The sequence below is a fragment of the Leuresthes tenuis genome, unplaced genomic scaffold (genome assembly GCF_036924035.1).
Source record: "Leuresthes tenuis unplaced genomic scaffold, fLeuTen1.0.hap1 SCAF_17, whole genome shotgun sequence".
Classification (NCBI taxonomy): domain Eukaryota; kingdom Metazoa; phylum Chordata; class Actinopteri; order Atheriniformes; family Atherinopsidae; genus Leuresthes; species Leuresthes tenuis.
This window is the reverse complement of record NW_027325371.1, coordinates 5,069,848-5,093,827: the sequence shown is the minus strand read 5'-3', so window position 1 is coordinate 5,093,827 and position 23,980 is coordinate 5,069,848. Positions and strand designations below refer to the sequence as shown.

At 41.5% G+C, this 23,980-nt stretch overlaps 1 protein-coding gene across 3 annotated transcripts; it reads right to left on the bottom strand.

Moving 5' to 3' along the window:
- Positions 1-267: 267 nt before the first annotated feature.
- mpp3a (MAGUK p55 scaffold protein 3a) lies at positions 268-22,412 on the bottom strand. 3 transcript variants are annotated; one of them, XM_072369339.1, is made up of 20 exons: positions 22,300-22,412; positions 13,970-14,032; positions 13,742-13,860; positions 13,116-13,193; positions 12,682-12,762; positions 12,442-12,579; positions 12,251-12,332; positions 10,149-10,234; positions 8,287-8,361; positions 7,952-8,148; positions 7,161-7,225; positions 6,365-6,385; positions 5,544-5,585; positions 3,817-3,882; positions 3,116-3,271; positions 2,931-3,011; positions 2,758-2,851; positions 2,558-2,666; positions 2,342-2,470; positions 268-1,925 (listed from the first exon to the last, which is right to left on the bottom strand). In XM_072369339.1, the coding sequence occupies exons 2-20, from the start codon at positions 14,004-14,006 to the stop codon at positions 1,746-1,748; spliced, it is 1,836 nt and encodes a 611-aa protein (XP_072225440.1). In that variant the 5' UTR covers positions 14,007-14,032; positions 22,300-22,412; the 3' UTR covers positions 268-1,745. The 3 variants fall into 3 exon arrangements, with proteins under 3 accessions (XP_072225440.1, XP_072225441.1, XP_072225442.1); XM_072369340.1 differs by lacking the exon at positions 3,817-3,882; XM_072369341.1 differs by lacking the exons at positions 3,817-3,882; positions 5,544-5,585.
- Positions 22,413-23,980: the final 1,568 nt, after the last annotated feature.

Here is a 23,980-nt window from a genome sequence, read left to right as displayed (position 1 = left end):
ACAACCCATGCTTTAAATTAGCACAGTTTTATCTCTAGTTCCTAAGTTTTAATATTATCGAAAATAGATGTTTGCAGGCTCTTATGATGCTCTGAAGTGCATTTGCATTCCTTTCCAAAGCTTGTAGTCGTTTTCAGCTTGTCATTGTGACAATCTCCCCTCAGGGCTGGCCACCTGGCAAAGAGATGAAGTGCTCTGGGGAGCTGGAGCCCAGAACAGAGGAGGTAAATGCACACATTATACATCCTAATATTGGAGCTACTCAAATTTTGATTCAGCTTGCTTTATTATGGCACTTTGTACATGTCAGGTTACAAATTCAGCATTCTGGGTTAGTTCAGACAGCACAAACAATCCAAACGAATGTCTCATGTGTCATAACAGAGTTTAACCTATTTGATTTCACATTTTTCAAATCTTAGTATAATACTCACATGCCAAAGAAAAGCTCCTGGTTGCTACAATCATTCTACTCTTCTATACTGGCTGTGAGATGATTTCAAAGTGATGGGAATAAAGTCCTAGTTTTAGTTCCGACATGTCTTCTTATGCAGCCAAAAATACAGATATGTGCAAGGAAATACAAAATCCATCCTGTACGCAAAAGTAGTTGATTTATGTCAACACACACAGCAACATCCATCCACATAAAACATACATGTGCACAATATTAGTTTTACACTCCGACTGATGTGGCTTCCAAGGTAAACAGGTTGCATTGAAGTGCTACGACATCTTTCGTTGGCACACAAGATGTAACATTTACAATATTTACATCTAAGATTAAATAATCAGTTGTCATGCATTTCCAAAAAAACAGTTTGGTATAAAATAAGATCTTCACATTCTATATGGATATTTTGGTTCTGTTCCCGTTTGCTAATTATGTAAAGAGAAGAATGCATGGATGTCAGATGGCATTCACTGAACTATTTCTCCTGTTCTGTACAGGATGCCTGGGAATAAACAGGAAACCTTCGGTATCAAGGTAAGCTGTACAACTAAAAAAAAATCATGCTACTGAAAGATACTCCCAACAGGAGTCAAGATAAAGCTGTGCAAGTAGTCCTCTGAGTAGGATCCCAAAGCTGACACGTTCAGCTAGAGAGTGCAGCATTGTGAGGAATATTTTGCTTATTATAGGTCCCATGATAAAAGTTTCCAGAAAAAACACCAGGATCCAGATGCAGAAAAGTTCATGGGTGAATATATGTTAGCGTGACTGGGAGCTAATCCACAGACCTTTGTATTCTTGCACCAGTCATGTGACATGATTGCTGCCTCACAATTTACAAATTTTATGGTGAGATGGAGCTGATGTTTTTGTAATTTTCACTTTAGTCTCAAAATCTGTGTACACACTATTTATGCATCTGAACCCTGGTGTTTAGCTATAAATTACAGGCCATTTCCAAGAAAGTTCTTTGCAATTTGATACTTATGAGAAAAGGAGAAAGAAGCTGACCTAATATGGTGTTGTTTTTTTAAAGTCTTTCAAGAAAAGTGGCTACTCTTAAATTAGTTTCAACTGTAGCAACGCATTCTTTTCTCATTTTCTCTTATGAGTTCAAGTTGCATTGTCCTCCTTTGGAGAAAAGAGTTGGTCAATCGACTTGCCAGCCTGCTGTAAAATGGAGGTATTCTTTCAACATCACCTCCCTGCAGGTTTGGCTGGCCTTTAGAAGAGGACCAGAGGAGGATTCAGGTGAGCTGACTGAAGTTCCTCTTGAAGGGTAGAGTTATGTTTAGGTTCTCATCCAGCTGATAGGCACCCAGAAGGACTCTCGCTCCAGCCTTTCCAAAATGCCTCGCAGTTCTGCACAAGCACTGGCAGAGTCCTCCTTGATCAGCACCCGATCCGCCAGCTGTCCATACTGCTGATCAATCTGAATGGCTGACTGACGCATTTCTTGGAGGTCTTCATCCTGTTGAAAATCACAAAAGGGATGTTGTATTTTTCTGAAGTACTTGTCAGTGGTAATGCATTGTCCATCTAAAATAAAATTGATTGTATGCACCATGGTTGACTGATTCTATCCTTCTGGTGATCAGTCACAGGCTATGTTCAGCATGCAAGGAATGACCTTCACTTAGGTTTCCAGTCAATTCTTCCCTGACCACTCACTCAACATGCTAAAAAGGACTGTAAGGACTTTCCTTAGATGATTTAATCTTCCCAAGGAAATCCAAAATCTGTCTCAGACCTACAGGCCTCTGTTATGTTAAAGTTCATGACATGATTAGAAAATGACTGTCTTGTTTGAAAGGTTTAACGTACGTGTAAAGACCTGTATCCAAAATTTGCCTTTGGACAGCTACCATAATATAAACCATGACTCACTGTAATGCGACCATGCTCCCCCCCTCCTGGCGAGGTGGCTGCACTGCGGCGACGTCTGCTCTCAGGAACACGAGGTTTTACAAATATAACATAAGGCTTGAACTCTGCTGTGCGCAGCCTCTTCAGGGCCTGGAGGGGAGGAAGAAATACAGTCAACTGCTTAATATCATGACATGTTTTGTTGAACATTCAGGGGAAGTACAACGGTCCCCTTACCTCAGGCTGCACATCAACTATACACATCTTATTCTTGGCCTGTACAGAGCGGATAGCTTCTATACTGGTGCCATATTGGTTCTCCTTGTACTCTCCATGCTCTATGAACCTGGGGGTGGGGGGGGACAAGAATAAAACCTTTACTTCAACAAGAAGTTTACATTCTAAATTAAAAAGTCTTCGAGGCAGCAGAGACATACTTGTTGTTCAGAACATCTGCATCAAACTGCTGTTTGGTAACAAAGTGGTACTCCACACCATCCTTTTCATGAGGTTTCTTTGGCCTGGTCGTATCTGTTTGAACAAGAGAGAAATTGACAGATATGGGTTGTCTATCCATTAGCAATGGGCAGAAAAGTGTTGAGTGACTCACGTGGAACAGCAACTGCATAACGATGTGGGTTTTCAGCAATCACCCGCTGTTTGAGTTCATTGATTCGTGCTCCAAGAGAACCTTTGGAAGGTGTCAAAGAGAAAGAACAGGATCATTGTTGCATGCATCAGCCTATTGCATGCAAGCATTGTTGGCACTTGTGCTTTAATGTGGCTCCGTCTTACCGATCAGAACCACCAGGCGGGGCCTTTCATTGGGCCTCTGCTGATAGCGGGTCACCTCCTCATAGGTCTGGAACTCGGGGTCTCCGGGATCAGAGCCCTCCCCTGATGATCCCTGCCGGTCTTTGCGACTCAGACGGAAGCTCCTCCGTAAACCAGCTACAGCGAGGCCACAGAAAGAAGGAGCAGAAAAGATCAAAGGTCTGGTCAGGAGTAACATACAGCAAAAACACAGCTTGTGCTCAACTATCATAAATACAGTGAGTAAACCCACCAACTGTCATGCATTTAGACAACATTTGTAAGGAGTGCACATGAATAAAACCGCTCACACTTATCTGAACTGTAAAAAGTGTGAGATATTAACAGAACTTAGATGCAACTAAATAACATGCTTCAGCTAAGAATTGGACCACATGCAGCCGACAGTAAACATTACTTAAAGGCTAAGAAAGATGCATACTCTTCTAGCAAAAAACATTTCCAATCACATTTCAGTGACGCAAGATAAATACTTTCCAACATTTTGTTCAAGGCATGCTGCTTTCAACAAGGCTACAGTGCTGAGGCAGGAACCTCAGGACAGCCTGGTCCTGGGAGACACCACGTTCAAAAGCAGGGTCTGCAGAGTCTCCCATGACCAGGACTGTCATGATTCCCCCTGTCAGTGGTGTGTACCTGCAGGAATGAGCCGGGCACTGTACCTGAATAAAATTCCCAGGAAAACACCTGGCCACAGGAGGGCGCCACTGCTTTACACTTAGGAGAGACTATAACTGGCGTTAGAGCATCACACAACCCAGCCTCACACCTCCACACAAGGGTGAACGAGCAACAAACGTGCCTGGTTGAGTGTGCAATGCGTCCAACGCAGCAGGGCCCTCTTAGGGGGGGTGTGGGGGGGAGGGGAGCAACGCACTGACCACAGCAGCAGGGAAGGACAGTTAGTTTGATGCAAGGGAGGACAGAAGGAAGGTTAGGAGGGTCCAAACACTGCGAGGAGGAGGCGGTGGGTGGAAGCATGGAGGGGGAGGGTTTTTACAGCTCCAAGCAGGTCGACAGGAAGCACAAATACTGTTTAATAAGACATTTTTGTGACAGATGAGGTGCTGTTAACTTTCAACTGTGGTTTAGATCGCTCCTTGTGCTCAGCGTCATTTGAGCAGCAGAGCAGGGTGGGGGTTGGGTCAGGGTGTGTTAAAGAGGGGTGATGGAGGGGAGGTCAGTGGAAGGCTTGAGACCACTGATGCACTTTGCAACAATAAGGATTCATTTAAGTGTGCGTTTCCACTCTGGCCTTTTTAAGAATGTTAATTTTATAAATAAATGGGGTCTTGTGGGTCTGTACATTCAGGACAAAAAATTAAAAACTCTTGACCATGAGAACCAGCGTTATAACAAGTGTTATGAGACACATCTCGCCATATCATTTGAAGCATGTGCACCACATTTTTTTGCCCGTTTCCCTGACTTTAGGCCTGTACAGTGAAGCAGGATTTGTGGCTTAGCTAAATTACTTCAGGTCACTGGAGCTGGTTGTGCTCCAGACGTAGGATCAATGCACGCAAATTTCCCAAAAAAATCTAATCTCTTTACATCTTGTTATATCTCCTCTCTCCCAACTTTAAAAAGTTAAACACCAACTAAATCCTTTTGCTTTTCCTGATGTGCGATTAATAGTTGAGATTAACATGGAGTGCTCATCTAAAACAGCACGATTTAAGCACAAAAGCTTGTTGTTGACCTCATAAAATTTAATTTAAAAAAAAAATAAATCACTGCACAGCTTAAAAATAACTTAATCATGCAAATTCATTTTTTGTTTTAACATTTAATCCCATGTCAGAGGAAAAAGAGAAAACTCAGACATTTGCAAAGTCCTGAAGTATTGATTTGAATTAAGCTTTTTATGTTTGTTCTGCACAGTTTAACCAGGACTACTTTTAGCTTGAAGTAAATTCTCACATATCATTAATCTGTTTCATAGTACAGGCCTCAGCACTCACACAGACTTTGATGCTACCACAAACTTACTGCAGTACATACACAAATTAACATTAGATGTTGTAACAGAGCATAAATTATCCTAATCTTGACAAATTTGTTATTTAACACTGCGATGCCTCCGAAGTGTGCAGATAATTCTCTCTAAAGAGGCAGATCTGTTAGTGGCACCTGCAGACATGTGAGACGATACTTCTTACTCATATTACTTTCAGTGTAGAACTTAAACATTTGGCTCATCTGCAAATTGTGGATTGCCATCCAATCATTTTGTATCCATTTAAACCTTCACCCTTCCTCTCATCCTTCAACCCCAGACAGGTTAACCCTACAAGCAGTCATTTTGACCCCCCAGCGCACAGCCAGACAGCAGCAGGCAAAGAGCAGAGAGGGAGAAGGTGGTGGAGAAAGATGTGCACACTCTCACCTATGTACTGTCCATTGAAATAGCCCTCACAGTCACAGTCCTCTGTAGGAAGGCAAGCAGGGAAGAGAGGGGGTAAGCACTGGGTAAGAGACCTGGAACAGTTAAAGAGAGGGGCAGGCGGGTGGGCAGAGGGCGCCAGAGAGGGGAGGCAGGGCCCAACAGGCAGGGGGCAGTCAGACACAGGAGAAGAGGGTGGAGGGACAGCCCGGACATAATAAAGCAACACTGTTGGAGGCAAGAACCACTAACAAATGCTTGATAAAGCGTGAAGAGACAAGGCTGCAATTCATTTGCCTGCTGTGAGCCAACTCAGTACAGCATGAGTCTCCCCAAAGACGAACCTTTTAAAAGTTCCTGAACAAAGAAACATTATGCATTTCTACTTATCTGTACCTAAAATGTGACAATCTAATAAATGACAACATGCGCAGAGTTCAGAAAATACACAGCAGAGCAAAAATTGGGATGGAAAATAAAAGACAATAGGAAGTGAGGATGACGCAGGAGCCATTGTTATCTTTAACAACCTCTGCTTGGTTGCGCTCAAGTCTCCAGGGGCTCTGCTCTGCCTTCACATCACCTGCTACAGCACAACACACACATAAGCCTCACAAAAAAAAAAAAATCTCTATTCTGGTCTGGTACACTAACAGCAGGAGGGGAAGAATTAAGCTGCAAGCAGTAGAAATCCCAAATGCACACCCCACTGACACTCATGCAGGCTCTACGCTCACGCATACACACATCCAGACTGTACGGCCTCAGGAACATTTTCACTGTGCATTTTGTGGGTGGATGTTTCATTGTGTGCATGTACCCACCTTTGTCACATCCTTGTTCAGCTGATGACAGAATGCAGTAAAAAAGATCAAAGAGTAAAACATTAAAGAAGGTCAAGGACAGGCGGCTTTGTATGCATGACAGTTACATTTGGAGAATGACGTTTTATGGATTCTAAATATAAGAAACTGTCACTAAACTGACGTCAGAGACGAGGAGAGGGACCCTCATTTAAAAGCTCCTTTGGTATTTGGTTGGAGGGAGGCCAAGACTGGAGAGTCCCTGCAGGTTTGCTGCTGCTTGGCGTAGCTGCCATCCTGCTAAGCTCTCGTCTCCTCGTGGCTCAAGTCTAATCAGATCGCCTGCAGCTTACGCACCACAAAAGAGCCACAACTCTCTTTATCCACTCACCTGGATGTCTACAGTTTCACTATAGTATCTAAGAAAGGAGGTGAAACATGCAGTGTATTGTTGAGGCAGCTTAGGCTGAGCTAGCTGCACACTGGCTGGCTAAATGGACTAAACATGAAAGAGATTCATTCATATCCGTGATTCCTCCCTCAGTCTCTCTCATCCCTTTAAAAACATGCCTGCATCAAAGGATGGTCAATGAATTCTAATTGAACGAAGAACAGAGGTGGAAGAATGCCAATTATGGCAGAGCAGGTCTATAAAAGTCAATGTAAACATTGCAACATTTGGCCAGGGGAGATATTACTGTCTTGAACTGGCAGCGACTGAGTACTTTGGCGAAAAAGAAGCGGTGAGTGCTGCGGATTGCAAACTGTAATTATGGAAAAATAGGATGAGGTGAAATTCTGAGATGCAGAAACTTACAGACAGGTTTTTTAGGGGATTTTGGATTCGGGAGCGTGCCCATTTTCATCCTGTAGGCCAGTCGCCTGGAGAAATGTGCAGCACAACAAAGAGCCCAAAGAAGATATAGGCAGGGTGAGAATCATCAGGAAGGGAAGAAGAGTGGGCAGAAAGCGAGAGGGATTGTCAGGAATTAAAGATGAAAGCACAAAAGTCAGTGTAAAAATGGACAGATTTTAAGAGTAAGGGTCCCAGGGATCAGACATGCATGACAAGTTTGTTTGTAACTTGTTATTTTGTTTTCGTTAGTTCTTCATGCCGACTCAGTTTATCGTCTTTTTGTAGTAAACCCATTCAGTTATTCATGAAATCTGAGCTCATGCCACTAAAGCAACATTCAATGTAACAGCCACCCAAAATAACTGCATTGTTTCATCCTGAATACAAATACTTTCCTGCTCCACATCTCTGTGCTCAGACTGGGATTTTTTAATCCAGCTATGGTGATAGTGTTTGGCAGGGACCTCCGAGCTAGCTCACATCATCTTACTGATGGATTATGACACTTACAGTATCAGCATGCGCCTATTCAATGCTGTATTTCAATTTGTTTTTTTCTATGCTGTTTTGATGCTCCATCTAATCACAGCTGACCTCTGAAAGTGGAACACACGAATGTGGATTTAAAAGATTACAAATAGCTGAATGAGATAAACCAGTGGCATCTGGGCAAAACTTTGGTCCTGGTGCTGATTTTAAAATCAGATTTGAAATGGTGACGATACACGATTTAAGCTCATGGATGTTCTCACCTCTCCTGGAACTGTTTGGAGGGGACGAGTCCGGCACGCAGGTTGCTGTCTCCCACACGCTTGGCCTGCCACCACGTGGGGTCGTCCTGTGTCACGACCTGCAGGATGTCCCCCCGTTTGAAGGGAAGTCCCGCCTCTTGACAGGGCGTGGCCTTGTCTTCCAGTGGGATGTAGTCAAACAAGGCTCTCACGTATACCTGGACAGCAAAATCAAATAAAAATTAACATGGACAACAGTTTTTGCCCGAAAGTCAAATTAAGTTTAAATCGTCCTAATTGGAATTTGCATGTACATCACAGGACACGAAGGTTTTTCTGGTCATGCTTTCTCCTACCTTGCTCTCTTTCAGTTTGTCCTCCTCTTTGATGGCTGGGATTATCTTGAGAGTGATGGAGCCCTGAGACTGGGACTAGGATCACAAATGGACAAGAAGACGTAGGAGATGGGAAGATTACAACTGCAGCATCTTTCAAGAAAAGAATATTTCACTTTTTTAAAGTTTGTGTCCATCTTTAAGCTTTATTCAGATCTTTTCTCAACACAGTATGTTCAGAGGTGTTTTGTGGCAGTTGTAATTAGTGAAAAAGTTATTATTTCAGAATAGATGTTGTGGTGAAAGAGTCAGACAACTTTCATCCAGAAGATCTAATTTCATCTGCCATCCAACCTCATGCTTTTTCGACCTTATTCCATTTTGAGCTTCACTTTTATTTTCTTTCCCTGTTACAGCTGCACTACATTACACACACCCTCTCACAGTGTGTGCTGCAGTTTAGAAATCTCCTTTTCTAGCTTCCCGGGTTATGAATCCCACCTCATCTGCAAAGGATAAAACGGTGCAGACAGGAAAGAAGCCTCCCCCTGAAATATTTCACAATTCATGTCCATCTGCACAAAAAGATTTTTCTTTCATGCCAGACTGGGCTGTTACTTGTAGGAAAGCTTTGATGTGGACTGAATTTACAGCCTCCAACATCATATTTATTCATACTTGTCTGCTTATAAAGCTTTCAGTCTGTTTCTGTGCATCTAAAAACAGTTAGTCTTTGTCATACAGTTCAAATGTTTCACTTTCTGCTACATTTATTGATTTTGACTGTTTATAAGCAATAAATAGATACAACTCCTGGCATAAAATATCTAGAAATCCCAGGAAACATTTTGATAGCTGAACATTCTGACTTTGTAAATCAGACCTAAAAAATGTATTGTTATATTTAATGTTTTTTTTCTCCAGGTAAAGTAGAGAAAAAATTATGGAATCAATAATATCACAGTTGGTTATTTGTTGTGCTTTTGTGTCATGGTGTCATTAATGAAAAACAGTGTTCTTCCATCAGGTTGAGCAGTTAATACATCAGCTTTGCAGGGTGGAGCCTTGTCATGGACCATTAATTAAAATTGCCATCATAAATTTTAACACTCATTGATATCCATCTTTGCTCTGTGGCAAGATGCATCATCATCCTGAAAAATGAGCTCAACATCACCAATCGACTGATAGAATGAGAAGTGTCAAAAATGATCATTTCTACCTGTACATTCACTGTAGAGGTGACTCCCACATCATCAATAATTGTGGAAATCTGCTTGTTCATTGGAGCTTCATCATTATCTCCTTGTTTAATGCAGATTCATCACTTAATGTCACTCTTATCCAGTCATCCACAGTCCATGACAGATCCATTTTTGCCACTGATATAATATAAAACAATTTTTGTGAACTTTCAAGACCAGAGTTTGAACCTGGATGTCAGTCTGACTGAGAAGGCCATGTTGGTGATGAATTTCACTACACAGGTGTCGTATGAAGGTGCTAACCAAACGGATCAGAATGGGCCTTTCAACGTAGGGGGTTCATGAAAAGAAATGAGCAAAAACTGAGTGTTTCACGTAAAAGGAGACTGCAGTGATGTAAATTTGTTTTTTTTTAAACAATAAAGCATGTAAACCTTTTCTAGTATAACTTGAAAATTAATTTCTCGAACCTGTAAATTAACGTATGGGTTCCTTAATGACGATAGCACAAGACTATATTCAAAATATCCCAATTAAATTCAATGAGGCCAATTCATGACATGTTGATATGGTACTGGCTACAGTACAATTACTTTTGGTTGTTAATGAATTAGCCTGAATTAAAAATGGTATCTGTACTGACAAATGGTGAAGTCTTGAGGTGAGTGAGGGACTTACCAGCATCTGACTGATCTCATCGGGCCTCTTGTGGATAACAGAGACTCCGTTGACTTCCCTGAGTTCATCTCCTACGTGGACTAAACCTGAGAGGAAGCATCAAGACAAAGACGAGAGAAACAATGAGGCCACAGTGAGTTTCCTTGGTCTTTGGAGTTTATCGGTTGCATCTTAACATCAGTATTGTTGTCAGATCCACAGATTCAGGCAGTCTCTACCCTCAGATAAGATCTGTTTAGTTGCAGCCACAGTAATGAAACCAAAGGCTGGGAGAAGTTAGATCGATACGCCTCCCCCCAGGACGAGGAAGCAGACGGCATTGTTCAGTCATACATGTGCATTAATCAGACATCTGAACACTCTACAGTTCCTTTCATGTCAAATAACACACGCATGTGGATGCGGCTGGTATTTCCATGGTAACATCCATGCATGGAGTTTTGCTGAGTGTGTATCACGAGAGGGATTCTCATTTCTGCAGAGCTTTGCTTTTCATCAACAACCACAACATCCTTCTCATTTTTCTCCTGCTGCAGCATCTCCCCCCACCTAGCATTGATCTCACCATCAGAGATCAGCTTTTCCTTTGCAGTCTCGTACATATATGCATATTTCTCGTGAAACCATTTCCTTTGTTCTTGTTTACTGCACGAAGAGAAATGCAGACAGACTAATCTGAAGATCAGGAGTCTCCTGAGGCATCAGCCTCCCTCATGCCAGTGTGTATTACTGCAGCAGCCTGCCTTAGTTCCATGTAAGGGACTTTGTTTTACATGTCAATCCCGACTTTGTACTTTTTCTCAAACCAGTAACCAACAACAAAGGGTCCTAAAATGGCTTTTTTATTCCACTGTTCTACAAGCAGTTGCTCATCATTTGAATGCATAGAGCATGGACCAAAACTGCAGTACATCTCAGCCTTTTCTACTCTTCAAGTTTGATGACATTATCTCTATTATGGTTAAATGGAAATTGTGTGCATCGGAGAAACATATTTTCTCTGTAGAATTTGTTGGATTTTGTAGGTTTTAACTATCTTAATATACAATTCTCCACAGATTGTTTAAAGGAAGGCTACGATGTTGCTCACACCCACTGTGTTGATTGGGCTGTTTTAAGGTAAGAATGAAATACAAAGAGCCCAAGTTAACATTAACATTTCCACATTTGAATAATCTTTTTCACTTTAGAATGATGGAGTCCAAACTGTTTGGAAATTACTTTCTAACCCTTCCCAAACTGATGGGAAGCACCTGCTGCTTCACTAAGATCATTGCTGATGTCTTTCCTCCTTGTCTTCTTGTTAACAGACACCTGAATGCTGCGTTAAACTGCCTAAACTTATATAGCTTTATACAGGTGCTCACACCTGCTGATGATCAGTTAATCAAGTGCATTTGATCTGCAGCACTTGGCTGCTACTTACACTCTTAATTCTACTGGAAGCATTAATAGTGGACTTAGTTTTTGTTAAATACATAATGTAATGTCACACACTGCTGGTCATCTGAGGTCGTATTTACACAATCTGAAAAGAACCAGGTGATTTTTTTTAATATGTTCTGATGTGTACAACCATAGAACTGTGGGTGAGTATACTGTCTTGCACATAACTGTAAATTTATTTGTAAGGCTTGGATGATGGAACTCAGAACACAGCTTTATGAATGTTCTTGCACATTGTAGATATAAATACTCTTTATGACTTTAAGTGATTAGTTCCCAGTCAGTGAAGTGTTTTAAAATGGGTAGATGCTAATGTCTGAGCTGCTGTGCATGAGCACTTTATCATTAAACCGCAAAACCTCCAAAAACACTGAGCTGTGTGTGTGTTTTAAGTCATTGGCAGTGGGTTCTATTGGTTGGAGTACTGATGAAAAAGTAATGATTTTTTTGTTCTGTTATGCATGTTTCAGTGCTTTACAAAGTTTGTAGCCTCCTGCTTACAATACACAAAAAAGCAGCACTGCTATTAGAATCTTTAAACAAAATAATATCCATCGCCAAAAATTCAGGACAGTGTAAACTGCACATGCTCCTTTGGTGCACTAGTCAAACAGCAGGAAGAAATAAGAGCTTTTAGAAGATGAACAGTAATTTACCACTTCGATCAGCTGCACCTCCTCTCATAATCCGAGCCACGATCACTGCACCGGTGGCTTCATCGCGTCTAATGGTTGCTCCCTGGAAACAGAAGAATAGGCAGGATCATTAACAGTACAAAGCTCTCACTTCTATAATCCCTTCTACTTTTATCTAGTTCTTGTGTTTCTTTTCCCCCGTCACATCTCACCAGAGGCTCCTTGTTCTTCACCAGCCTGACAATCTTCACAGACTCTTCCTCCAGCTCATCTTCAAAGTCGTCCGGTAGCGGTGGCAGCACAGGGTCGAAGTTCTTCTGAGCCACGGTGTCATGCACCGAGAGAACAGCCTGAAAGAAAAAAAAATTACAGTGCTGAAACTCAGCAAAAGAAGCACAAAGAAAGAAAAAGAAAAAACAAAGAAAAGTTTAAGCAGCAGACAGTGGGTTTACCTTGAGATGTGGCGACATCAGCAGGTGCAGCAGCTCCTTCTCCTCGGTGCTCATTGGTCCACTCTGCAGCTCCTCCGCCACCTGCAAATCACAAAGCTCGTGAAGCCTGAGCCTTCGTATGCATGTGCACACCAGTGATGAACACTGCAGCTTTCTGTGGAATAACTTCGGAGCGATACACAGACATGCACACAGGATAAGATAAGTAGCACGCAGCTTAGGTCAGCAGTTTCCTCCCGCTGATAACCGGTGAGAGCAGCAGGATGTGGCGTTTCATTAGATGAGTTTCAGGATGATTCAGCACTTTGAGAACATTAAAATTCCTTTTTGATTCTTCTATTACTTCTCTGTTAGAGCCAACTCATGGTAACTGACTGATGGGTCTAAGTGGAAAAGTAATTTAGGGTGCATTCGTGTGCATGTGTTGAACTTACATCCTCGGCCAGAGAAGAGGCGCTGTGGAGGACAGGTGTCGGGCTCTGTCGCTCGTACTGTCTCAGCTTCTCATGTATCTGCAGTGGACAGTTTATATTAAAAAAAAAAGCAAATGTCAATAGTGCAGTGTGCAAAATCTGATACATTCTACATATGCATATTTGCTCTGATAATTATGGTTTTACTACACAGAAAATCACTAGAGTCAGAAAGCTCCATCCTCTGAGGAACAAGAATATCGATACAAGCAGTCCATCCAAAAGTTGAGTTTCTGTCTTGTTGACCATGCAAAGCAGTTTACATTAAAACATTCACACAATGAGTGTTTTTTTTTTAACTCTATACACTGAAAGCATATCTTCATCATACACACATTGGGTGTTTCTCAAAATGAGGAAAGGTTCCTTAACAGCTGTTGTTTCTAGGATTCCACATCATCAAATCAAGCTCGCCATCTCCAATATAAAGGATTCCTCAAAGGACCTAGTCCTTCACTCTGAAATTTAAAGGATGCTTCTATGTATCCTCAGCATTCTCAATATCCCCACAATCCTTTATGCATGTCTGAGATGCAACAGAAAGGAAAGAGATTGACGTCTTTGCGACATGCGTATGAATTTCTCACCTTCATGAGGTACCCCAAACTTCTCTCGCTGAAGACATCTTTGAGGAAGACCATATCCTCTTTGTGGTTGGCATCGGGCCGTAGCTGAGAGGTCAGCAGGGCCAGTGTTTCATGCAGCCCTATAGAGGACAGGAACACATCATGTACATCAACAAGAACAGATGGAGCACAGCTAGCTTCGAGCTGTATGGACAGTATGTTTTGAGCATCTGTGCCAGCTTGTCTTGCCTGCTCCTGCTGTGAGAACCGGCATGGCTTCTTTCATGGGTCAGTGAGGTGAGGAGGGGAAATCTGTGAGGGGTGAAGAGGAGAGAAAGTATAATTAGCCTTTTGTCACCATCTCATACAGGCGGTTCGAGATCTTATTGTCAGAGAGGATAAAGATGGAAACTGAGAAAAACAGAAGGGAAATGGTTTGTATATATATATAGAAACCCATGTTTGGTAATTACAACCATACATCATCTCCTTATAGCCTCGATGCAATAAATCCAAGCTGCACTTTCCCTTCCATCTCATCTGTGAATATGTAGGTGTGGATGTCTAAGTGTACTTACAGATAAACAGTCACTGCTGCTACTATTAATCACACCGACTCTCACCAAGCCCTCTGAGCTCTGTGTTGGTTGTGTGAGAGCAGCAGATACAAATCTACATTAAACAATCCTTGTGTCAGAACTGCTGATAGGACAGAAAGGAGGTGTAGAAAGTAGGCCTCCTCTAAAGGTGTCCCTTCTCCAGATATTTAAGCTATATATAAAGTGTTATTTGATTAAAGAAAAGGGAACAAAGTGAGGACTTGTCTATAACCATATTAAAGATATGGCAAAGCAGACATGGGAAACTGAATGGAACACTAACAAGTGGCTAAATAATGTGCTCAAAGTGTCCAAAGAGCTCTGAGCAGTATCTGTATATTCATACCGACACATCTGTGAGAAAAGCACAAACCTCTGTATTATTGTAGCCTCTACAGATCAATAACTCTGTCACTAAACTCAATATTCACCATATTACCTTACTGGAAACCCGAGTCAATATCAAAAACCCTCATGTGATGTGAAGAAGTGCAGCAATGTCAAAACAGTACAACAAAGATAATGCAGTTATACGACGTTGGCCTGCGAGCTTCTCTGATGTCAGGAAATACGGAATATAAAAACGTAAAATATGGAGTTTAAGCCCATTCTTCACTCTTGTTATACCCAAATAATCAGCTGCACATGCCTTTTTTTGTGTTCAGCAATTGATCTGCAACAAGAACAAGAAAAAAGTGGAGGGGGACTTGATCTCTATGGATATCATCAGCAGTACTGGCTCATCACCTTGCCTTAGTAGCATTAGTGTGTTTGTGTATTAGTTTTTAATACACATTTGCTTTGGAGGGTTTGTATATTCACTGACAGTTCTTTTAGTTTGTAGTATTACTACCACAAACAGACTGTTAACTTCATGTATTGAGAAGCTATTCGAAAATATTTGTGGTCTTCTATTGATAGAAACAGGGGAGGAATAAAAGGGGAAGAGGGGTGACCAGCCAATCAAACCCTGGCTGCTGCGAAAAGGACTCAAGAAAAGACGCAACAGACAAGCTTCCAAAAGAAACGTTGAGTTACCATTCCTTCCATCATGAGGACAAAGGAGCACAGAGGTTACAGTGCCCTGGGGCTGGTGTGCCGTTAGCATGGTATGTGAACCAATTTTAGTGTAAGCAGTGGATCAGGTAAGCAAAACCCACGAGCTTATGAAGAGGCATACAAATGAAAAAATAAAATGAGATCAATTATAAACATGCAAAGAATGTAGAAAAAGCTAATCAAGTTAAAGAGATCCTGTAGGGTTTTCCCAGCATGAAACTGGTCTGCAGAGTTATGAAGTCTGCACCAAAGAGTTATTCTCTCCAGCACACAGCACAACCCCTGCATGTTTTCCTCTGAGATCAGACTTCTCTTCATTGACTTGACATCATCACCAGGAAACACTGACATAATTCCTACATAGGAGCTACTTTGGTAGGCCTCAAATAAAGTAGCAGCTGCCTTACACATCACCATTTCCAGCCATTTAAAGTGTAAAAGGACAGAAGTTAGATCGTCTCTCATAGTTGACAGCTGAGTGTGAGAAAGGGGAAAGTTTACTCATGAAATCATTCAAATTTAAGACAAATCATGTAAAGATAGTCGGTTTACTTAGGCATTCATCTCAATGCACTAATTAAGTAGGTTTAGTTTGACATTTTTATCTAACGTACACCTGACATTTGGCTGTTAGTTCTGAAGTTGTTCTGTGTACAAGTTGTATTCTTAGGGTTCCTAACCTAAAAACGTCATCATCAATGTGCAGTTAACCAAGTGAGGAGTTCCTCAATGAGGACAAAGCAAACTGCTTCTTCTCATCTTTTTTCGGCTGTTACAGTAAAGTAACTTGAAGACAAAAATACCAAATCTTAGTATTTAGTTTGTCAAATACACAGAGAGAGAACAAACCCTGTATACAATCATCAAACTACAGGTATTGAGCACTGATTTAGCTTTTTTTTTTGCAATATTGTGGTTTTCCAACTCCTCCTGTGGAACTTCAATGTATCTGTGAGCTTTATTGGTTCAGTCACACCGTCATTCATCTCAATCAAGACAGAAATGAGCTCATGAAAAATTAGCACGGACAATATTTCAGGAACAGGAAGAGAAGCAGCTCTGTGTTAATCATAATTTCCAGCACCAATACGTTTATTTTAGATTAATAGTTTAATTTATTATCAGGCAATAAATAGTTCTCAGAAATACAGGACCAATACTGTATTTCACAATCTTAACCAAATCAAAAGGTTCTTCCTTCCTTCTTTGAAATTAATTAGCTGAAAACTGCAGCCAACTGATGCTTCTGAATGATTCGATTGGGAACTAATTTGTTTTGAAACTGTACTCCTTATAGCAGTCAGAAGTGAGCTGTAATTATTACAATTCCCTCTGCAGCTGTTCAGTATCAGTCCTGCGTCACTGGTTTCTACGTGGTGAGGTCATTCCAGGGGCCTTATGGGGGCACAGCCCAATGGCACCCGTGGGGCATTTAGGACAGAGGTAAGAGGTGGATGGATTAAAGCAGTACGACAGTTAATTGGAGAAAAAGATTAAGTAACAAGGTTTTGGTAAGCATCTATGATACCTTTTGTATGGAGGATTTTAATCCAATATACAGCGTTTGTACATTTATATGCAACAGCCACAAGCATTCCCAACAGTGTGGTTATTCAGATAATCGCTCCCAGGCCAGGACCACCCAGCATCTGCAGCAGAAAAGGATGGCATTCTCCTCTCCAACAAGTCAATGACTTTTAGGAATATATTTTATTTACTTATGATTCCACTGTGAAACACAGCCACACAGTGGCCGCCATGCAGACTGGTAAAATGGCCGCTAAGATTCGTTAGTTGTCCTGGAACTGTCAGATCCTCCACACGAGGCTCTTGTGGCCACGACTGCAGCATGCTAAACAAAAGAATAACGTGTCCACCCAAAAAGAAGGTCACACCACTGCCGGAGCTGGTACTGATTAATACCTATAACTACTGCAGAATCAGCTGTTACATTAAAGGGCCAAAAAACACTTCCATCGTTACTTTTGGGACCTAAATGGAATTCAATTGGAAAGGCAGGGAGCCCAGGGCCCATATTCATAGAAAATTAAAGAGATCCTAGTGTTATAATTGGCTTTGTTCTTAGACATTATGTATTCATATTCTGAATATCCTCCTTTTCCAAATAAAGCATGTTCCTATCTTATACTTGTTCACTCTGCTCATACTAAGTAATGCATGTCCTTGAATGGTCCAAGACTTTAAGATAAGACATAACGGGACTAAATAAGTGGGTCAGATAAAGCTTCTCTATTGGGTCAGATAGTTCTGGTACATTAGATACACGCCTAAAAAAAAAAAACACACACACGTTGTTTATCACATCCAAAGAACATGACGAAGATGGTGGTTGGCCTGCTCATCTCCCTAATAACTGGCCAATTATACTCAGTCGCGTGTAAGTAGAACCTCTGAGATAAAGGTGAACATAAATATGAAATGTTTCTGGATATCGAGCTGACGGATTTCCTGTGAGAGCTCTGTCACTCCGAGCCCAGCGCTGCCATTCTTCATCTGTGACCACTAATAGATACTTTAACTTAAGATTTCTTCAGCTTATTCTTGGGCTTCCAATGAAAGAATCGGGTTAACACTAGCAAAGATAAGATATTTGTTATTTTAAACTCTCATGGGAGTACGCAGGAGCCCTTCAGAGGCTTATGAGTTCCTAAAGCACAGAAGAAAACGATTGAAAATCAAGAACAGTGAGTTGTTAAAACGCTACAGATTAGACTGTACAGGGACTGTGTCTGTCAATCTATCCATCTTTATTTATACAGCACTAAATCAAGCAAAATGCAGTAATGTGCTTTATAAAGCAATTAATGGAGACAAGCAAGGAATGACAGCAAAATCTACAACAAGGAGAATAATGACAACATTTATATTAGCAGTTTGCAATAAAATTATCAAAAAAGCTCAATAGAAAACTTTAGAAACATAAAAAGGACAAATAAAGAGCTGAAAAAGTTCAGCATGTTAATGAGCTAAAGTTTTGGCTGAGGCTGCCAGCGTTTGTTTGTTTGGGACTGACTTTATTACAGATCTGCAACACAGCACAAAAATGCACCAGAAATGAGAGTAATCACTGCGTTATACTGCGATATGTTGCAAGTGGGGAAATGCATCTATGTGGAAATTATGATTTGGTTCTATAAGCAGCTTGACCGTGCAAACAGACCACTGTCAGAACACCAGTTTTAGTCTTATAGACACTTTCATCTTTGATTGAAGCCTCCTGAACATCCTCCTGGCTACGCCAAACTGTTTTTCAGCTCTTTTAATGGTTAATTTTAAATTATCAGCACAGTCCCAGGTTCTCACTCAGATCAGTAAGACACTTCATATCTCCAAACGAACAGCATTTCAAAAGATGCATTTTAGATCAGCAGGCATCTACACACGTTCATTCCACTCCACACAATCTTCTGCCATAAACCTGGCATCTATATTAGCACAAACAGCTCAGTTGAAGGTTTGAGTTTGATCTCAAATTCAGTGTGAGAGTTAATCTGGAATAAGAAGTCAGACCACACGTGCTGTGAGATGAGTTTCAGTTTGGTTTAATTTAGGGGTACGACATGCTACAAAAGCTCTCCAAGCCAAGTGAGACAAAACATTTTTTATCAAGGTTAAACATTAATCCCACTGAGAAACTACACTAAACCAGCTCCAACAGAACGTCCTGCAAAAACAAGTAAAGCACTGCTGCTGTTTACCTTTGAAATAAAATGCATACGGACGTGTTTACTGATGTACAACATCAACACAGAGGTACATTTTCTCACCTCTGACTTCACATCTCTCTATAAACCTGCAGTTTTCAGAGATGGAGTCAGTCCAGGTTTCTTTTGCTGAAGAGGCCTTTAGAAAGCTCCAGATTCCTGCTATCTCACATCAGCACGGCTCTAAATATCAAATCAACAGACGTCACTGATCCAGAAATAGACTCAGACATGATGCTTTTTGCATTTTGTCCCAGCAAAAATGACGTTATCGCCTCAAATCTAGTTAAGAGCTTAGCCGCAGATCACACTGACATGATGGAGCTCTGAAGTCAGCTGATCAGATAACAGCCTTCATCATCCATCATCATTCCTCTGGACTCATTTTACTAAAGTGCAGACAGATCACCCATTTTTACTGCAGTTTTAAGCAATGCAGCTGTACTAAATAATAACTCAATATAAATCTATGTGATATTTATCTTGCTGTGAGGCACTTATTCACAAAGAGAACCACAGTTTGGACTCACAGGGCAACATATTTTCTGTTTCAAGCTCTTCCAGAAGCCTTTAGCGCCTCTGCTGTCAGCCTCGAGCCCTGGAGGTGTGACGTTGGCAGGTTGAGAGGGACAGAAGTTGGCCTCAGAGCAGATAACCAGGAGCTTCAGGTTCCTCATCCAGAACTGAACAGAGCAGCCGCTGAAAGGGGTTTTAAACTAACAATAGAGAAGTTTTTTGAAGTCGCTTGTAGGGCTGCTACAATCTCCACGGTTTCCACTGTCCTTTCACCTTTTTACTTCCCCTCCCACTCATGATTCATTGCTTTTCTACTATGCTGTCACAAGAAAATAATTTGGGTTCGATGCTCAAAATACAGGATAAGACTTTAAAAAGTCAATATTCGGTTCAGAACCTAATAAACTGGTTTCTACCAAGACACAGAAGCCATTCAGACCCAAACGGGAATTATGTTACCAGCAGAGTGTTTGTTTTATCATAAACCTTTGAAAAACAACCTGATTAGGGTTAGTTTCGTGTTTCAGGTTTCATATTTTCATGCCAACATGATAAATAATTTATGCCTCTACTTTTATTTAATGTTCTTTTCAAACTGAAGCCCTTAAAGGAGACATATCATGGTCATTTTTCACAAGCTGACTGGTGTTAATGAAATATCTGTGACATGTTTTTGTAAAAAATAACAGAGGCAGTACAGCAACTCTGTTTTCTTACATTAATTTACACATTTATTCAAAGTGGATCATTTAAAGACGTGGTGTGACCCACCGAACGTCACACTCTCCCCCAGTGCCTTGAAGCACATCAGTATTATGGGAGAGCATACAGGGACCAGCCCTTTATTCTAAAATACTTACATTTCCTTCATCTGCTAATTGACAGCTGGCCCAAGTTGTTCAAATCGTCAAATCAGAACATAGAGGCCACCAGCCACTGGGTTATCTTTAAGTTTTTAGTTGCTAACATTACAAACTGTTGCTTATATGGACAATATTTCACCAGTGTTTGTTTTTGTTATGGTTGTTACCTGTTCTGTATTGCATTCAGTGACAGATGGGAAAATCAGATTTTCTAACATCCAACAGGCAAAGAGAAAGTCAGTAAGTCGTCAAATGTCATTGACAGGTTATAAAACAAACAGAAAGAGTTATTAGCTCATTTATTTGTAAGCCATAAAACCAATTATTAGATTTGTTGTTAGGAGCAAAGAAAAATCCAACAGGAGAAGATTTCCAACTTTCAAGGTACAGTGAGTGAAGCATCTGAAGCAGGGATGTCCACATTCGGTCCTCGCTGTCCTGCAGGTTTTAGATGTTTCGCTGCTTCAGCACACCTGAAGCAGGTAAATTCATCATTAACAGGTTTGTGCAGAACTCAATCTTTTGAAGAGATCCTTTTCATCTGAATCAGGTGTCTTGAAGAAGGGAAACATCTAAAACCTGCAGGACAGCAGCCCTCAAGAACCGACTTCAGACATCCCTGATCTAAAGTGAGCAGCAAAAAGGGTTTACATTCAGTATTTTGGGTATTATTCACAGCAGTACAGCACTGAAACTATCGGGGTTTTTTTTGTTGGGGCATAAAGTCAACATGCTTGTCATGCTTATTGTTGTTTATCTGCTGCTAGAATATGACATCTCTTCTTAGTGAATGTTCTTGATGTTACAACACAAAATGTGCCATCTGGAGAGGCTACTGTGTGTGTTTGCTATGCTCGTAACACACACCCTCTTGAATCCAACAGCTCTTAATGGGAGTGTATTGTCTACTATGCTGTGAAAATGCCACCGCATTGAGACAGTAAAACAACAAATGCTCAGTCAAGCTGTTGTGAGGAGGAAGCCTTTTGGAGGGTTCACCGTTTCACTTTTCCAGATGACAACACACTCGCATCCTGAGCAATATGTTGCGATAATGTGGTGAATATTTAATATTCAATATTTAATCAGCCACCAAACAACGGCTGTAAAGAAGAGAAGAAAAAAAAACAGAGGCGTGACACACAAATCGGTCAGTGTGTGACAGCATCTTCGTGATTAAGCATCTTGGCTGATCTCATCGCCGCCTCAAGAATCAACACTGCTCACATACAGTTAATCCACTGCCCTGACAGTAATGGGAGGCAGCACTAAGCGTGTTTGGCCAGCATCCAACATGCCTTTCACACACATTTCCTCACTCCCATGCAACCACAAAAGCCTCCCGTCACGTAATCTCATCTCGCGGAGGGTGTGGCCAGACAAACTTATATCATCTCCAACATGGAGGGAAACTACTGATGCTGACAGCTGACACACTCCTGCACATAGTAATTCAAGGGGTGCCTGCCCCCCCTCCTCCTCCGAATCCTCCTGCAAACATCAACAAATCTGCAAAACATTGCAGAGGCAGATTTCTCTTCCTGTTTCCAGTCATCTTCCTCACAATCTCTCCATTCCTACCTCCTCATGTCTGTAGATCATGATGCTACCCTCCATCCCTCCCTCCCTCTCAGTCTTCTCCATCTCTCTGCATCACTCTGCAGTAATACAGCACTCTGCTCTCCCAAACACGGCGCGCCGTCAGCTGGCAGACGGAGGAAGAAAGGGAAAACACATCCTCGGTCCTCCAGCTCATCCCTCAATCACACTGAAAACAGACGACCGTGGACAAAAATGAGCAGCAGCTGCCTTCTTACCTTCTCTTCTCTGTGGATCTCCTCCTCTGTGTTTGTGTCCCTCCTGACTGCAGCCACACAGTTTCTCTCGCTCTGATTTATCCTCCTCCTCCTCTGGTTGCTGCTCTCACAAGCCTGCTGCCACTGAGTGGCTGCCTCTTCCCCTTTCTCTCTGCCTCTCGCAGCCCCTCCCCCCTTTTTAATGTCTGATGCTTTCTGCTCATATCAGTGCAGAAAGGCTTTTTTCACATTTTTCTTCCAGTATGATTCTCTAGTCTCAGTTTGTTTCTCTAGTTCCATACAAGCCTCCATTTTATGAAACTTCCAGGTGATATTTTTTAAATTTTCATTAACAGTTACCACATGCACAAAGACACTTCTATCTGCATTTTCTTACCAAAGACAGTTGTCAAAATGGCTAGTTTGTTACAACATGGAACAGCTAATCAGACTGATGTTTAATCAGGATCCCCTGAGAGTCACAGTTTAATGCACTGGCTTTAACTTTGGAACTTTTCCAAGAGGGAGGCCACTGATCTGCATCTTTCAGAGAGGATTTTGAAATGCCCCAAACAGGAAGTCAGAAAAGTGGTAGAGGAGTAATTCAAGGGACTTCCAGCCAGGAGATTCCATTATTGTTACACTTATCTGTATATTTTTCTTTTAAACAACAAAATTACTTGGTTACGCTGGATAGAAAAGTCCGTATCGAGACACATGGAGGCAGATATGACAATAAACACTGGTTATCACGCATCTGGGTACTGGCGACTGTTACCTTTAGGATAACATGGTTCAGGATAAAATTGACCCATTTACAATGGTAAACATGTTGGAAGTCACATTTCTCTCCTCTAAGACAAGCTTCTTCATTTTCTAGGTTAGTAAGATGACTGAATTAAAGAGTATATTTTGGCCATTGTGTCTTTTTGCTTTCCACACCACTGCTGATGTGCATGCAACCGAAGGCCACTCCAAATGAAAGCTTCCAGTACAAAAAAATCTTTGCCTACAGACTCTACATCTACAGATGTCTGATTATAGAGATTACAAGGAGGTGGACATCCAATTAATGTGTTTACGTGTCTGCTCAACACAGGAAAATCTGTTTGCCAACACTTTCACTGCTTGTTTGAAGATCGTTTCACTGCCCCAAAGAGGCCAAAATAATGTAAATATTGCATTCAGAGATATAGATATGGTCTTTATGGATATAGTCTTTATGATTAAATATCCCAAGTAATAATTACCACTAAGAATGAGACAAACTGGAGCTCAAAATTGCAACTATGGTCAGAGCTGTTAAAGAGAAAGCTCGATCTTTTATCTTTGAGTCTGCCACTGTTCTTGATTTTACTCTCATATGTTGTTGCAGCCATTTGGATCTGATTGGCTGCTCCTGACAGGGCCTCCCCTCCCCCTCCACTCAGACAGGCAGGACTGATGCTGAGGTCATAGAAGCTCACATCCAGCTACAGAGCGTCTGCTCCCTCTTTGTCTTCCTGCATGTAGCTCTCACAGGGGGGACACAGCATCTTAATGATGGTGTGACCCCCACCCCAGCACACACACCCTCTTCATTCACATGGTAATTGAGTGCTGCCTCTGTGACCCCCCCCACCCCCGTCGCAAACCTCAGGCCGCAAAGAGGTGAAACGCGCACATAAACATGCAGACATGATTTCATTTGTTTCAGTTAAAG

Coding starts and splice junctions, on each gene's coding strand:
- mpp3a (XM_072369339.1), bottom strand. CDS start 14,006: ATGAAAGAAGCCATGCCGGTTCTCACAGCAGGAGCAG. Junction 12,580..12,681: donor TGATGTCGCCACATCTCAAG/GTAAACCCACTG, acceptor TTTTTCTTTCAG/GCTGTTCTCTCGGTGCATGA. Junction 10,235..12,250: donor AGGTGCAGCTGATCGAAGTG/GTAAATTACTGT, acceptor GCTTCCTCTCAG/GTTTAGTCCACGTAGGAGAT.